This window comes from Salvelinus namaycush, chromosome 1 (genome assembly GCF_016432855.1).
Source record: "Salvelinus namaycush isolate Seneca chromosome 1, SaNama_1.0, whole genome shotgun sequence".
NCBI lineage: Eukaryota > Metazoa > Chordata > Actinopteri > Salmoniformes > Salmonidae > Salvelinus > Salvelinus namaycush.
In genome coordinates, this window is record NC_052307.1 from 16,093,083 (window position 1) to 16,108,772 (window position 15,690).

The 15,690-nt window shown below is 44.5% G+C and overlaps 1 protein-coding gene across 1 annotated transcript; it reads right to left on the reverse strand.

The window, feature by feature from the left end:
- Window positions 1-2,794: 2,794 nt before the first annotated feature.
- c1h9orf64 (chromosome 1 C9orf64 homolog) lies at window positions 2,795-14,122 on the reverse strand. The gene is made up of 5 exons (XM_038996838.1): window positions 14,003-14,122; window positions 12,273-12,614; window positions 11,328-11,584; window positions 3,153-3,348; window positions 2,795-3,080 (listed from the first exon to the last, which is right to left on the reverse strand). The coding sequence occupies exons 2-5, from the start codon at window positions 12,607-12,609 to the stop codon at window positions 2,851-2,853; spliced, it is 1,020 nt and encodes a 339-aa protein (XP_038852766.1). The 5' UTR covers window positions 12,610-12,614; window positions 14,003-14,122; the 3' UTR covers window positions 2,795-2,850.
- Between the last annotated feature and the right edge of the window lie 1,568 nt (window positions 14,123-15,690).

The following is a 15,690-nucleotide window of genomic DNA, read 5'->3' on the forward strand; positions in this document are numbered from 1 at the left end:
GGGCTAAATTATAGATGGGCTATGTACAGGTGCAGTGATCTGTGAGCTGCTCTGACAGCTGGTGCTTAAAGCTAATGAGGGAGATAAGTGTTTCCAGTGTCAGAGACTTTTGTAGTTCGTTCCAGTCATTGGCAGCAGAGAACTGGAAGGAGAGGCGGCCAAAGGAAGAATTGGTTTTGGGGGTGACCGGAGAGATATACCTGCTGGAGCGCGTGCTACTTGTGGGTGCTGCTATGGTGACCAGCGAGGTGAGATAAGGGGGGACTTTACCTAGCAGGGTCTTGTAGATGACCTGGAGCCAGTGGGTTTGGCGACGAGTATGAAGCGAGGGCCAGCCAACGAGAGCGTACAGGTCGCAGTGGTGGGTAGTATATGGGGCTTTGGTGACAAAACGGATGGCACTGTGATAGACTCCATCCAATTTATTGAGTAGGGTATTGGAGGCTATTTTGTAAATGACAACCCCGAAGTCGAGGATTGGTAGGATGGTCAGTTTTACAAGGGTATGTTTGGCAGCATGAGTGAAGGATGCTTTGTTGCGAAATAGGAAGAAAATTCTAGATTTAACTTTGGATTGGAGATGTTTGATGTGAGTCTGGAAGGAGAGTTTACAATCTAACCAGACACCTAGGTATTTGTAGTTGTCCACATATTCTAAGTCAGAACCGTCCAGAGTAGTGATGTTGGACGGGCGGGCAGGTGCAGGCAGCGATCGGTTGAAGAGCATGCATTTAGTTTTACTTGTATTTAAGAGCAATTGGAGGCCACGGAAGGAGTGTTGTATGGCATTGAAGCTCGTCTGGAGGGTTGTTAACAGTGTCCAAAGAAGGGCCAGAAGTATACAGAATGGTGTCGTCTGCGTAGAGGTGGATCAGAGACTCACCAGCAGCAAGAGCGACATCATTGATGTATACAGAGAAGAGAGTCGGCCCAAGAATTGAACCCTGTGGCACCCCCATAGAGACTGCCAGAGGCCCGGACAACAGGCCCTCCGATTTGACACACTGAACTCTATCAGAGAAGTAGTTGGTGAACCAGGCGAGGCAATCATTTGAGAAACCAAGGCTATCGAGTCTGCCGATGAGGATGTGGTGATTGACAGAGTCGAAAGCCTTGGCCAGGTCAATGAATACGGCTGCACAGCATTGTTTCTTATCGATGGCAGTTAGGATATCGTTTAGGACCTTGAGCGTGGCTGAGATGCACCCATGACCAGCTCTGAAACCAGATTGCATAGCGGAGAAGGTATGGTGGGATTCGAAATGGTCGGTAATCTGTTTGTTGTCTTGGCTTTCGAAGAACTTAGAAAGGCAGGGTAGGATATATATAGGTCTGTAGCAGTTTGGGTCAAGAGTGTCCCCCCCTTTGAAGAGGAGGATGACCGCAGCTGCTTTCCAATCTTTGGGAATCTCAGACGACACGAAAAAGAGGTTGAAAAGGCTAGTAATAGGAGTTGCAACAATTTCGGCAGATCATTTTAGAAAGAAAGGGTCCAGATTGTCTAGCCCGGCTGATTTGTAGGGGTCCAGATTTTGCAGCTCTTTCAGAACATCAGCTGACTGGATTTGGGAGGAGAAATGGGGAAGGCTTGGGCGAGTTGCTGTGGGGGGTGCAGTGCTGTTGACCGGGGTAGGGGTAGCCAGGTGGAAAGCATGGCCAGCCGTAGAAAAATGCTTATTGAAATTCTCAATTATAGTGGATTTATCGGTGGTGACAGTGTTTCCTATCCTCAGTGCAGTGGGCAGCTGGGAGGAGGTGTTCTTATTCTCCATGGACTTTACAGTGTCCCAGAACTTTTTTGAGTTTGTGTTGCAGGATGCAAATTACAGCTTGAAAAAGCTAGCCTTGGCTTTTCTAACTGCCTGTGTATATTGGTTTCTAGCTTCCCTGAAAAGTTGCATATCACGGGGGCTGTTCGATGCTAATACAGAACGCCATAGGATGTTTTTGTGTTGGTTAAGGGCAGTCAGGTCTGGAGAGAATCAAGGGCTATATCTGTTCCTGGTTCTAAATTTTTTGAATGGGGCATGCTTATTTAAGATGGTGAGGAAGGCATTTTTTTTAAATAACCAGGCATCCTCTACTGACGGGATGAGATCAATATCCTTCCAGGATACCCCGGCCAGGTCGACTAGAAAGGCCTGCTCGCTGAAGTGTTTCAGGGAGCGTTTGACAGTGATGAGTGAAGGTCGTTTGACCGCTGACCCATTACGGATGCAGGCAATGATCGCTGAGATCTTGGTTGAAAACAGCAGAGGTGTATTTAGAGGGCAAGTTGGTTAGGATGATATCTATGGAGGGTGCCCGTGTTTACGGCTTTGGGGTGGTACCTGGTAGGTTCATTGATAATTTGTGTGAGATTGATGGCATCAAGCTTAGATTGTAGGAGTGGGGTGTTGAGCATGTTCCAGTTTAGGTCGCCTAGCAGCACGAGCTCTGAAGATAGATGGGGGGCAATCAGTTCACATATGGTGTCCAGAGCACAGCTGGGGGCAGAGGGTGGTCTATAGCAGGCAGCAATGGTGAGAGACTTGTTTTTAGAGAGGTGGATTTTTAAAAGTAGAAGTTCAAACTGCTTGGGTAAAGACCTGGATAGTAGGACAGAACTCTGCAGGCTATCTTTGCAGTAGATTGCAACACCGCCCCCTTTGGCCGTTCTATCTTGTCTGAAAATGTTGTAGTTAGGGATGGAGATTTCAGAATTTTTGGTGGTCTTCCTAAGCATATGATCATCCTCAGCCAGAGATCCAAAGCCAAAGTTCTTTGCATAAAGTTAAACAATAAGGACCGGACATCATTTTTATTTTTTATTTTTTTGAATCACAAAAATAGTTTCTCTGTGTAGGCCTGTCAATAATATATGCAGCGTGTGTGGTGTATGGGAATGTGGGCCATCTCTTTATGGTGCTGTTTGGCATAAGGCCAGAGATAAAAGTCGATGATGGCAGAGTTGATATTGCAGGTTTGGTCATCTCGCTCTTCAACCAGACTCCACAGGTGTGCCTTGACCTTCTCCACACACCAGATAGAGCAGCCACGAATCTCCACCTCTCTCCTGTCGCCTGAGCTGAGCAACTCACCTGAGAGAGAGAAGAGGGTCAAAGGAGGTTCCAACACACACACGCACAGCATAGAGGGGAGAAAAGACTAACCGTTCCTCAATGTCTCCATCAGGGTGTCTGAGTAGCGTAGTGCCCCCAGGTGGACCAGGGCCTGTGGTACTCTGTAGTCAGCAAACATGGTGAGGAAGTCCAGGTTTGGCATGTCCCCCTCTACCCTGGCTTCCATGATGCCCCAAAAATCAGCCACCAGAATCTGAGCTCGCTTGTAGAGTGAAATCCTCTTTCCCTGAGGTAGACACACAGACAATTCAGTTGACAAGACACGTTCACACAGAGACTGCTTTCACCATGAACATATCAACCATAGACATGCATATAGTGCATTCTGAAAGTTTACTCCCCTTGACTTTTCCACATTTTGCTACGTTACAGCCTTATTCTAAAATGTATTAAATAATTGTTTTCCTCATTAATCTACACAAAATACCCCAAAATGACAAAGCAAAAACAGGTTTAGACATTTTTGAACATTTATTACAAGTAAAACGCTGAAAACCTTATTTACATAAGCAGTCAGGCCCTTTGTTATGAGACTCGAAATTGATCTCAGGTGCATCCTGTTTCCATTGATCGTCCTTGAGATGTTTCTACAACTTGATTGGAGTCCACCTGTGGTAAATTCAATTGATTGGACATGATTTGGAAAGTCACACACCTGTCTATATAAGGTCCCACAGTTGTCAGAGCAAAAACTAAGCCACCAGGTCAAAGGAATTGTCCGTAGAGCTACGAGACAGAGTTTTTTCAAAACACGGATCTGGGGAAGGGTACCAAAACATTTTTGCAGCATTGAAGGTCCCCAAGAACACATTGGCCTCCATCATTCTTAAATGGAAGAAGTTTGGAACCACCAAGACTCTTCCTAGCGCTGGCCACCTGGCCAAACTGACCAACTTGGGGAGAGGGGCCTTGGTCAGTGAGGTGACCAAGAACCCGTTGGTCACTGACAGGGCTCCAGAGTTTCTCTGTGGAGATGGGAAAACCTTCTAGAAGGACAACCTTCTCTGTAGCACTCCAACAATCAGGCCTTTATGGTAGAGTGGCCAGACGGAAGCCTCTCCTCAGTAAAAACCCACTTGGAGTTTGCCAAATGGCACCTGAAGGACTCAGACCATTAGAAGATTCTCTGGTCTGGTGAAACCAAGATTTAACTATTCAACCTGAATGCCAAGTGTCACATCTGGAGGAAACCTGGCACCATCCCTACGGTGAAGCATGGTGTTCGCAGCATCATGCTGTGGGGATGTTTTTCAGCTGCAGGGACTGCGAGACTAGTCAGGATCGAGGGAAAGATGAACGGAGAAAAGTACAGAGAGATCCTTGATGAAAACCTGCTCCAGAGCGCTCCGGACCTAGGACTGGGACGAAGGTTCACCTTCCAGCACAACAACGACCCTAAGCACACAGCCAAGAGAATGCAGGAGTGGCTTCGGGACAAGTCTTTGAATATACTTGAGTGGCCCAGCCAGTGCCTGGACTTGAACCCGATCGAACATCTCTGGAGAGACCTGAAAATAGCTGTGCAGTGACGCTCCCCATCCAACCTGACAGAGCATGAGAGGATCTACAGAAAAGAATGGGAGAAACTCTCCAAATACAGGTGTGCCAAGCTTGTAGCATCATACCCAAGAAGACTCAAGGCTGTAGTCACTGCCAAAGGTGCTTCAAAAAAGTACTGAGTAAAGGGTCAGAATACTTAAATAAATGTGATATTTCCAGGGGGGTTTTATATATACACACATTTGCAAAAATGTCTAAAAACCTGTTTTTGCTTTGTCATCATGGGGTACTGTGTGTAGATTGAGGGGGGGGAAATGATTTAATCAATTTTAGAATAAAGCTGTAACTTAACAAAATGTGGAAAAAGTCAAGCGGTCTGAATACTTTCCGAATGCACTGTATATTTTTTCTTTTTTTATTTCACCTTTATTTAACCAGGTAGGCTAGTTGAGAACAAGTTCTCATTTGCAATTGCGACCTGGCCAAGATAAAGCACAGCAATTCGACACATACAACACAGGGTTACACATGGAATAAACAAAACATACAGTCAATAATACAGTAGAAAAAAGAAAACAAAATCTATATACAGTGAGTGCAAATGAGGTAAGATAAGGGAGTTAAGGCAATAAATAGGCCATGGTGGCGAAGTAATTACAATATGGCAATTAAACACTGGATTGGTAGATGTGCAGAAGATGAATGTGCAAGTAGAGATACTGGGGTGTAAATGAGCAAGATAAATAAATACAGTATGGGGATGAGGTAGATAGATGGGCTGTTTACAGATGGGCTATGTACAGGTGCAGTGATCTGTGAGCTGCTCTGACAGCTGGTGCTTAAAGCTAGTGAGGGAGATATGAGTTTCCAGCTTCAGTGATTTTTGCAGTTCGTTCCAGTCATTGGCAGCAGAGAACTGGAAGGAAAGGCGACCAAAGGAGGAATTGGCTTTGGGGGTGACCAGTGAGATATACCTGCTGGAGCGTGTGCTACGAGTGGGTGCTGCTATAGTGACCAGTGAGCTGAGATAAGGCGGGGCTTTACCTAGCAGAGACTTGTAGATAACCTGTAGCCAGTGGGTTTGGCGACGAGTATGAAGCGAGGGCCTACCTTCGAGAGCGTACAGGTCGCAGTGGTGGGTAGTATATGGGGCTTTGGTGACAAAATGGATGGCACTGTGATAGACTGCATCCAATTTGTTGAGTAGAGTGTTGGATGCTATTTTATAGATGACATCGCTGAAGTCGAGGATCGGTAGGATGGTCAGTTTTACAAAGGGTATGTTTGGCAGCATGAGTGAAGGATGCTTTGTTGCGATATAGGAAGCCGATTCTATATTACATTTTGGATTGGAGATGCTTAATGTGAGTCTGGAAGGAGAGTTTACAGTCTAACCAGACACCTAGGTATTTGTAGTTGTCCACGTATTCTAAGTCAGAGCCGTCCAGAGTAGTGATGCTGGACGGGCGGGCAGGTGCGGGCAGTGATCGATTGAATAGCATGCATTTAGTTTTACTTGCATTTAAGAGCAGTTGGAGACCACGGAAGGAGAGTTGTATGGCATTGAAGCTCGTCTGGAGGTTAGTTAACACAGTGTCCAAAGAGGGGCCAGAAGTATACAGAATGGTGTCGTCTGCGTAGAGGTGGATCAGAGAATCACCAGCAGCAAGAGCGACATCATTGATGTATACAGAGAAGAGAGTCGGCCCGAGAATTGAACCCTTTGGCACTCCCATAGAAACTGCCAGAGGTCCGGACAACAGGCCCTCCGATTTGACACACTGAACTCTATCAGAGAAGTAGTTGGTAAACCAGGCGAGGCAATCACTTGAGAAACCAAGGCTGTCGAGTCTGCCAATAAGAATGTGGTGATTGACAGAGTCGAAAGCCTTGGCCAGGTCGATGAATACGGCTGCACAGTAATGTCTCTTATTGATGGCGGTTACAATATCGTTTAGAACCTTGAGCGTGGCTGAAGTGCATCCATGACCAGCTCTGAAACCAGATTGCATAGCGGAGAAGGTACGGTGGGATTTGAAATGGTCGGTAATCTGTTTGTTAACTTGGCTTTCGAGGACCTTAGAAAGACAGGGTAGGATAGATATAGGTCTGTAGCAGTTTGGGTCTAGAGTGTCACCCCCTTTGAAGAGGGGGATGACCACGGCAGCTTTCCAATCTTTGGGAATCTCAGATGATACGAAAGAGAGGTTGAACAGGCTAGTAATAGGGGTTGCAACAATTTCGGCAGATCATTTTAGAAAGAGAGGGTCCAGATTGTCTAGCCCGGCTGATTTGTAGGGGTCCAGAATTTGCAGCTCTTTCAGAACATCAGCTATCTGGATTTGGGTGAAGGAGAAATGGTGGGGGCTTGGGCGGGTTGTTGTGGAGGGTGCCGAGCAGTTGGCCGGGGTAGGGGTAGCCAGGTGGAAAGCATGGCCAGGCGTAGAGAAATGCTTATTGAAATTCTCAATTATAGTGGATTTATCAGTGGTAACAGTGTTTCCTAGCCTCAGAGCAATGGGCAGCTGGGAGGAGGTGCTCTTATTCTCCATGAACTTTACAGTGTCCCAGAACTTTGAGTTTGTACTACAGGATGCAAATTTCTGTTTGAAAAAGCTAGCCTTAGCTTTCCTAACTGCCTGTGTATATTTGTTCCTAACTTCCCTGAAAAGTTGCATATCACGGGGGCTATTCGATGCTAATGCAGAACGCCATAGGATGTTTTTGTGCTGGTCAAGGGCAGACAGGTCTGAAGTGAACCAAGGACTATATCTATTCCTAGTTCTAAATTTTTTGAATGGGGCATGCTTATTTAAGATGGTGAGGAAGGCACTTTTAAAGAATAACCAGGCATCCTCTATTGACGAGATGAGGTCAATGTCATTCCAGGATACCCCGGCCAGTCGATTAGAAAGGCCTGCTCGCAGAAGTGTTTTAGGGAGCGTTTGACAGTGATGAGGGGTGGTCGTTTGATCGCAGACCCATTACGGATGCAGGCAATGAGGCAGTGATCGCTGAGATCTTGATTGAAAACAGCAGAGGTGTATTTGGAGGGCGAGTTAGTTAGGATATCTATGAGGGTGCCCGTGTTTACAGATTTGGGGTTGTACCTGGTAGGTTCATTGATCATTTGTGTGAGATTGAGGGCATCAAGCTTAGATTGTAGGATGGCCGGGGTGTTAAGCATGTCCCAGTTTAGGTCACCTAGTAGCACGAGCTCAGAAGATAGATGGGGGGCAATCAATTCACATATGGTGTCGAAGGCACAGCTGGGGGCAGAGGGTGGTCTATAGCAAGCGGCAACAGTGAGAGACTTTTTTCTGGAAAGGTGAATTTTTAGAAGTAGAAGCTCGAGTGGGTTTTTTACATGTATGTAGACGATGTGGAATTACTTGCTATTTCTTAGTTCCGCTACAACGAGGACTCATAGTTGGAGCTCAATTACCCATAGACTGTATATACATTATATACAATTACCTCGAGAGCTGAAGTAGGGTCTGCACTTTTATTTTTGGCCAGGAGGGGGAGCTCTGAGAGTACACTTTGCCTTTAGTTTAGTCAAACGTAGAATGTCTTTATGCCACTGTACAGTCGTGGCCAAAAGTTTTGAGAATGACACAAATATTAATTTTCAAAGTTTGCTGCTTCAGTGTCTTTAGATATTTTTGTCAGATGTTACTATGGAATACTTAAGTATAATTACAAGCATTTCATAAGTGTCAAAGGCTTTTATTGACAATTACATTAAATTGATGCAAAGAGTCAATATTTGCAGTGTTGACCCTTCTTTTTCAAGACCTCTGCAATCCACCCTGGCATGCTGTCAATTAACTTCTGGGCCACATCCTGACTGATGGCAGCCCATTCTTGCATAATCAATGCTTGGAGTTTGTCAGAATTTGTGGGGTTTTGTTTGTCCACCCGCCTCTTGAGGATTGACCACAAGTTCTCAATGGGATTAAGGTCTGGGGAGTTTCCTGGCCATGGACCCAAAATATCACTGTTTTGTTCCCCGAGCCACACTTAGTTATCACTTTTGCCTTCTGGCAAGGTGCTCCATCATGCTGGAAAAGGCATTGTTCATCACCAAGCTCTTCCTGGATGGTTGGGAGAAGTTGCTCTCCGAGGATGTGTTGGTACCATTCTTTATTCATGGCTGTGTTCTTGGGCAAAATTGTGAGTGAGCCCACTCCCTTGGCTGAGAAGCAACCCCACACATGAATGGTCTCATGATGCTTTACTGTTTGCATGACACAGGACTGATGGTAGCGCTCGCTCACCTTGTCTTCTCCGGACAAGTTTTTTTCCGGATGCCCCAAACAATCGGAAAGGGGATTCATCAGAGAAGATGACTTTACCCCAGTCCAATCCCTGTACCCTTTGCAGAATATCAGTCTGTCCCTGATGTTTTTCCTGGAGAGAAGTGGCTTCTTTGCTGCCCTTCTTGACACCAGGCCATCCTCAAAGTCTTTGCCTCACTGTGCGTGCAGATGCACTCACACCTGCCTGCTGCCATTCCTGAGCAAGCTCTGTACTGGTGGTGCCCCGATCTCGCAGCTGAATCAACTTTAGGAGACGATCCTGTCGCTTGCTGGACTTTCTTGGGCGCCCTGAAGCCTTCTTCACAACAATTGAACCGCTCTCCTTGAAGTTCTTGTTGATCCGATAAATGGTTGATTTAGGTGCAATCTTACTGGCAGCAATATCCTTGCCTGTGAAGCCCTTTTTGTGCAAAGCAATGATGACGGCACGTGTTTCCTTGCAGATAACCATGGTTGACAGAGGAAGAACAATGATTCCAAGCACCACCCTCCTTTTGAAGCTTCCAGTCTGTTATTCAAACTCAATCAGCATAACAGAGTGATCTCCAGCCTTGTCAACACTCACACCTGTGTTAACGAGAGAATCACTGACATGTCAGCTGGTCCTTTTGTGGCAGGGCTGAAATGCAGTGGGAATGTTTTGGGGGGATTCAGTTCATTTGCATGTCAAAGAGGGACTTTGAAATTAATTTCAATTCATCTGATCACTCTTCATAACATTCTGGAGTATATGCAAATTGCCATCATGCAAACTGAGGCAGCAAACTTTGAAAATTCATATTTGTGTCATTCTCAAAACTTTTGGCCACGATTGTATAATCAAAAGTATGGTAATGAATGTATAGCATAGATAACATACTGTATTGTGTGTAACTGAAACACATTTTTAACCCTTGCTTCCACATGGCACCATTTCCGCATTAATCTTACAGCACCTGAGGCACATTTGTGCTCTTACTCTCTACACAAGGTGAATTTGGAATGAGTGGGTCATCCCATTAACTGGGACAGCTTAATCCTGATGCGTTTATTTCTTGGGTATTAAGCCCTTGCAGAGAAACCACAAGATCAAAATCACATCACTTTATTCGTGTGACATCAGAGGGAAGCAGTGCAAGCTGCAAACAGGAAGCTCACCCCGCGAAGCACAAGTTAAGATCGGTGACATAACAGAAAAGAGTTAAGGTTATAAAACTGTCAAATAATGCACTGAGCCAAATTATGATGTAAATGTGTATACTATGTACTGGTGCATCAAAATACATTAAAAAGTTACCAATATTATGTTTCAATTTTGTAATTCAGTGATTTTTTTTTTTAGTTGTCCCGCTTTACCAACCATAGCTTGCTAAAGTAGGACATCATGGAGTAGCTAAAGTGGGACAGTCGTATAGCCTTCTCCAATGGAGGAAAGAGATCCAGTAGGGACGCCCTGTACTTAGGTTAGGCGGGGCTCTGGTTATTGTAGTACTATATACTGTTAATTATTTATTGTAGTACTCTTGTTAGCACTGTTATTTGGGTGAATTCAGAAAAAGTGGGAGACTTTTTATAACCTCTTCAGACATCTAACATATTAGCCCAACACATGATATATTTCTAAAATCTTCAGATGTTTCCTTATCACACAAAATGTAATTGTCATTGTGGTACAATTAGGACTATAATAATGGTGTCCCTGTTTAACCTACTATCCCAGTCCACCAAATGCAAACAAAAAATATGGTTTTGACTCAGTGTACACAAATGTGTGTGTCATGCCTCCTGTGAATATGATATAAAAATCCCTACCTTCAGGCTATGCCCAAACCCTACACCCCAACCCGCCACCTCAGGCAACTTGGCCCTGCTACACCTACGGGAGGCCAGCTCCCGCTCAGCCCAGTCCAAGCTCTTCTCTGTCCTGGCACCCCAATGGTGGAACCAGCTTCCCCCTGAAGCTAGGTCAGCAGAGTCCCTGCCCATCTTCCAAAAACATCTGAATCTCTACCTCTTCAAACAGTATCTAAAATAATCCTCCTCACCGAGTGCTGTTTTTTTAAAGAAACAGAACTTACACTTGACCGCCCCCCCCAGCTCTGACTCTACTGACAGCTACGTTGAGGAAAATGTTTACTTTCTATGCCTGTGAAATGTGGTTGTCCCACCTAGCTTTCTTAAGTTGCTCTAAATGCACTAACTGCAAGTTGCTCTGGATAAGAATGTCTGCTAAATGACAAATGTAAAATAAAAGAAGTGTAAGATTAGGAAACATCGAGTATTTCAGAAATGTATCATGGGCTAATATGTTGGATAGGTTACAGAAGACAGAAATTCAAAAAGTGTCCCACTTATTCCGAATTCACCCTACGTTATGTTGAAGAGGTTGTGTTTTGTGTATGACCTTGTATGTGGCCTCGTCCCTGTATGAGGGCAGGTTGTCTACAATGAGCTCCACCATCTTCTGCGCATCTCTACCGGCAGGGCTTATGAAGCTCCGGAAGCTCCCGCCGTGCTGCAGGAGCACACGTCCCCCCTCTGTGAGGACCTGGTGACGCTCCTCAAGCATGGGCATGGGCGTGTTGTTATCAGAGCGCAAGACACGGCCCAGCTCCTCAACACTCATCTGGGAGAAATAGGACGGTTCTGTGATGGGAATACCTATAGAGGGCATGGCATCTTGATTAGCTGCGTTCAGATGGACAATAGGTCATTGGAAATGTTATTGAAAATGTGTTAAGACTGAACGGTAATTTTTAGAAAAGGCAAGAGTGTAATTTACTTCAAAGGTTTTATCATGCATGCATTCTGCAAACGAAAACAGTGTACAAGCAAACAGCACAGAGCAGTGTGTGTATGAGAAGACAGGCAGCCCTAGACAGAACAGATATAGGGCTGTAGCGCTCACCCTCTTCTAGGCTTGGGCGATCTACCGTTTACCGGGGGTATTTCGAAATACCGATATTTTCAATACCGTTTCATTTATTGTTTTTCGGGAGTGTTGGGGGCATCCCCGCCTTGCAGGGGCTGAGGGATTGTGTGCTACGCCACTGCTTATAGCTATAGGTTAAGTATAACTATAAGAAATCTAAGATGTGTTAAATAAATTATATCCAGCTCAGGGCTCCAGCTATGCATTTGGTTTGCTAACTTGCAAGCTAAGTGGCTAGATGTCAAGATCAAGCTTCTTGGTTACAGGAGATACATTCAATCCCCTCCTGGATCAAGATCCTTGTTGCCTAAATTTTTTGTGTGTAAAAAAACATTTTATAATGCCCCTTGTGTGCACTTCCGGTAATACCATATGGTACAGAAACGGTATGAAAATCTGGATATCGCCCCTTCCTACCGTCTTCCATTGCTCTGGTGATGGCAGCACAGAGGGTCATGTAACCGTAGTAGGTGGTCCCACGGTACGTCACCTCACACTGCTGGTCCTCCCGTTCGGGCCAGAAGGAGAAGTTCATTGTGTCGACTACAAACACCCAGTTCAGGGCATGATCAGAGTTTGGGGAGGGGGCCAAGGGGTTGGCCTTCTTCCACCCACTGGCTGTGAGCTCCTCGCTCTTACGCAGGGCATAGAGCATCTCCGCTACCCTCTGCACGCCCTCCTCCTCCACAAACACATCCTGACTGTGTTCCACCACAAACCGGCCAGACTCACGGGGGGGCAGTGGGGCCTCCATCAGCACTGCAAATACAAAGGCCAGTCACATCATCTTCGATGTTCAATGTTACACTTCTCGAACCCTCTCTCTACATACACTTTTTTTTAAATAGGTACACCGTACCACGACAAATTAAAATGTTCTCAAATAAAACTGAACAGAGACTGGGACATACCACCAGCATTGCATACATGGTAGTCTACTGTTCAAAACCACCTTCACTCTGCTATGTTTGTAAAAAGAAAAGGGCTTTATAAAATACATTGGATTGATTGATGTTGAGTCACGCTCGCGCTTCCCTCTTTTTATGGGAAAAACAAATGTTCATCTTTAATGGAAAAAGCACAACCCTGAATGACTCAAATGCTATATATAGCCCAGTATAGTTCTATACAACTAATGCTGCATTCATAACCATGTGGAAAGGTGGTATTTACTATACACGACTTGGAAAAACCACTTGAACGCCCCTCCAACTTGTATTTACTAGTGGGAAACTCATGGTGCGTTCAAGACAACTTGATTCTTCAGGTCGGAAAGTCTGAGCTTCAGATTTCTTTCCATGAGTTCCCAGTTGTCTTGAACGCATTGAAGTCAAAAGTCAGAGATTTCCCAGTTGTTTTGCGCGGGGCATCATCCATCCCTAAACTCAGAGACTTCTCCTACATGTTGACCTGACGTCACCTACTAGGGAAATTACCTTGATAACAGCATTTTCTGCAGTTAAATGCAACAAAGCACAATTTATAAAAAGCAATATATTCATATGGTTAAAATTTGTTTACAAGTATGATAGCTGTACTTTAGTTAATGGTTGACACAGCTTGTTGTCCATTAGCCAATCAGCGTTTGTCAACGAGTTCAAAATATGTGAATGTATCCACTGGTATTAGGACTATACAACTGGTAATACCACCTTTCCATTTGGTTATGAAGGCAGCATGAGTCCACTGTGACAGGACATCGAGTAAACTGTCATAACTAGACTTCACGCAAGTAATGCTGCGTTCAAATCAACTGGGATCTTGAAAGAAAACGAGCTAAGACTGGGAAAAATAGATTTGAACGGTCATCCACCTCGGGATCTCGGGACGCTTTTTTGAGCTCCGACCTGAAGATTACTGACGTAAAGATTTGACCTCGTATTTTTCCGAGTTCCCAGTTGCTTTGAACGCGGCAAAATTACCCTGCATGTGAAATGCGTCGTTACCGTCCATTCTACATGATGAGTTTCTACGTTCTATGTTGACTACATAGGCTACATTGTAACATTACACCTGTACTTTATATCGAATGTAATATTACTAGATTGATAAATGAAACATTATCAGTTAAAAGTTCAAGGAAATCAACCGTTGTCCACGACGATTATTTTTTAAACATGACCAATAGTGTAGTTAGTTGGCCTTACCTTGACTTTAGGACTTGGCTAAAGTAACGACACAGACAGAACAAAAAAAATAGGCGTTGAGCGATAGTAGAGCTATATCCGGTGTCTGTCATTCATTGAACAAATCAAAGTGGCTCATTTGCCTACGTCAAAGCAACATCAACCAATTATATTAGAGCCTATGTCAGACGAATGCGGAAAAATAAAGAGGTAGCTTGTAACGATTTCCTCAGATCCGGTATCTTTGTTTCCAAGGACTTTACAGTCCCAAGGATATGCTGTTTCAGTTTGTTGTTCCTAGTTTTTTCATTTATTCATTAGTTTAGTAATTTTTTCGTTATTTTATCAGTAAAGTGAAACAAGATGGAGCTGTTTAGTTTGGATTCCCATGCTATTTGGCACCATATATCTACTATTGCACCACCACTACACTAAAATCAGCTATATGTAAAAAAATTAATACAAATGTCACATGATGAAACCCTTTGCTGCTATAGGCTACGACTCTACAACAGTGAAATGAGCATGAACATACATTTGAAAGACTGTCTAAATAAGGTCTAGACGAGTGTGGTGACCATGATAATTTTGTTCCTGGACCTCCACTACATTACAATTTTTAAATAAAACCGTGCACGTAGCCTAATAACAATTGATAACATTCTCCATCCACCCTGCAGCATCCTATTTAAACTGAGTTCCCAAACTGAGTCGGCAGGTTCGGTCAAACAAGTGGCATAAACTTTATTTTCATAGGACAAGTCAGTTTCTCAAGCTACAGCAGGGCAAGGGTCAGGCGCAGGGGGACATCATCACATTAAGAAAATCATTAAGCATGATGGATTCTGGAGTATATGTACAGTCTAACACTAGGAGATACCGTACATACACCAAACATTGTAAAATGGTATTTGACCACTTCTCCCGGATTGTGCAGGACAGTCCCGCGTTTTGCCTTTGTCCTGGCACTTTAAAACAGCAACTTCAAACACCACTAGTTAAAATAAAAGGCTGATTTGTCCAATATTTCAGTTAGACATTCCAACCGGTCTCTTGCAGTCATGCGTTAATGAATATAAACTCAGCAAAAAAAGAAAACGTCCCTTTTTCAGGACCCTGTCTTTCAAAGATCATTTGTAAAAATCCAAATAACTTCACAGATCTTCATTGTAAAAGGTTTAAACACTGTTTCCCATGCTTGTTCAATGAACCATAAACAATTAATGAACATGCACCTGTGGAACAGTCGTTAAGACACTAACAGCTTACAGACGGTAGGCAATTAAGATCACAGTTATGAAAACTTAGGACACTAAAGAGGCCTTTCTACTGACTCTGAAAAACACCAAAAGAAAGATGCCCAGGGTCCCTGCTCATCTGCGTGAACATGCCTTAGTCATGCTGCAAGGACGCATGAGGACTGCAGATGTGGCCAGGGCAATACATTGCAATGTCCGTACTGTGAGATGCCTAAGACAGCACTACAGGGAGACAGGACGAACAGCTGATCGTCCTCGCAGTGGCAGACCACGTGTAACAACACCTGCACAGGATCGGTACATCCGAACATCACACCTGTGGAACAGGTACAGGATGGCAACAACAACTGCCCGAGTTACACCAGGAACGCACAATCCCTCCATCAGTGCTCAGACTGTCCGCAATAAGCTGAGAGGCTGGACGGAGGACTTGTTGGCCTGTTGTAAGGC

Bases quoted from the DNA above. Each gene is read 5' to 3' on its own strand.
- c1h9orf64 (XM_038996838.1), bottom strand. From the start codon at position 12,609: ATGGAGGCCCCACTGCCCCCCCGTGAGTCTGGCCGGTTTGTGGTGGAA. The intron at 3,349-11,327 runs GTCATACACAAA...TGTCTACCTCAG, and splicing joins GGGACGAGGCCACATACAAG to GGAAAGAGGATTTCACTCTA. The intron at 3,081-3,152 runs GTTAGTCTTTTC...TCTCTCTCTCAG, and splicing joins GATGGAGACATTGAGGAACG to GTGAGTTGCTCAGCTCAGGC.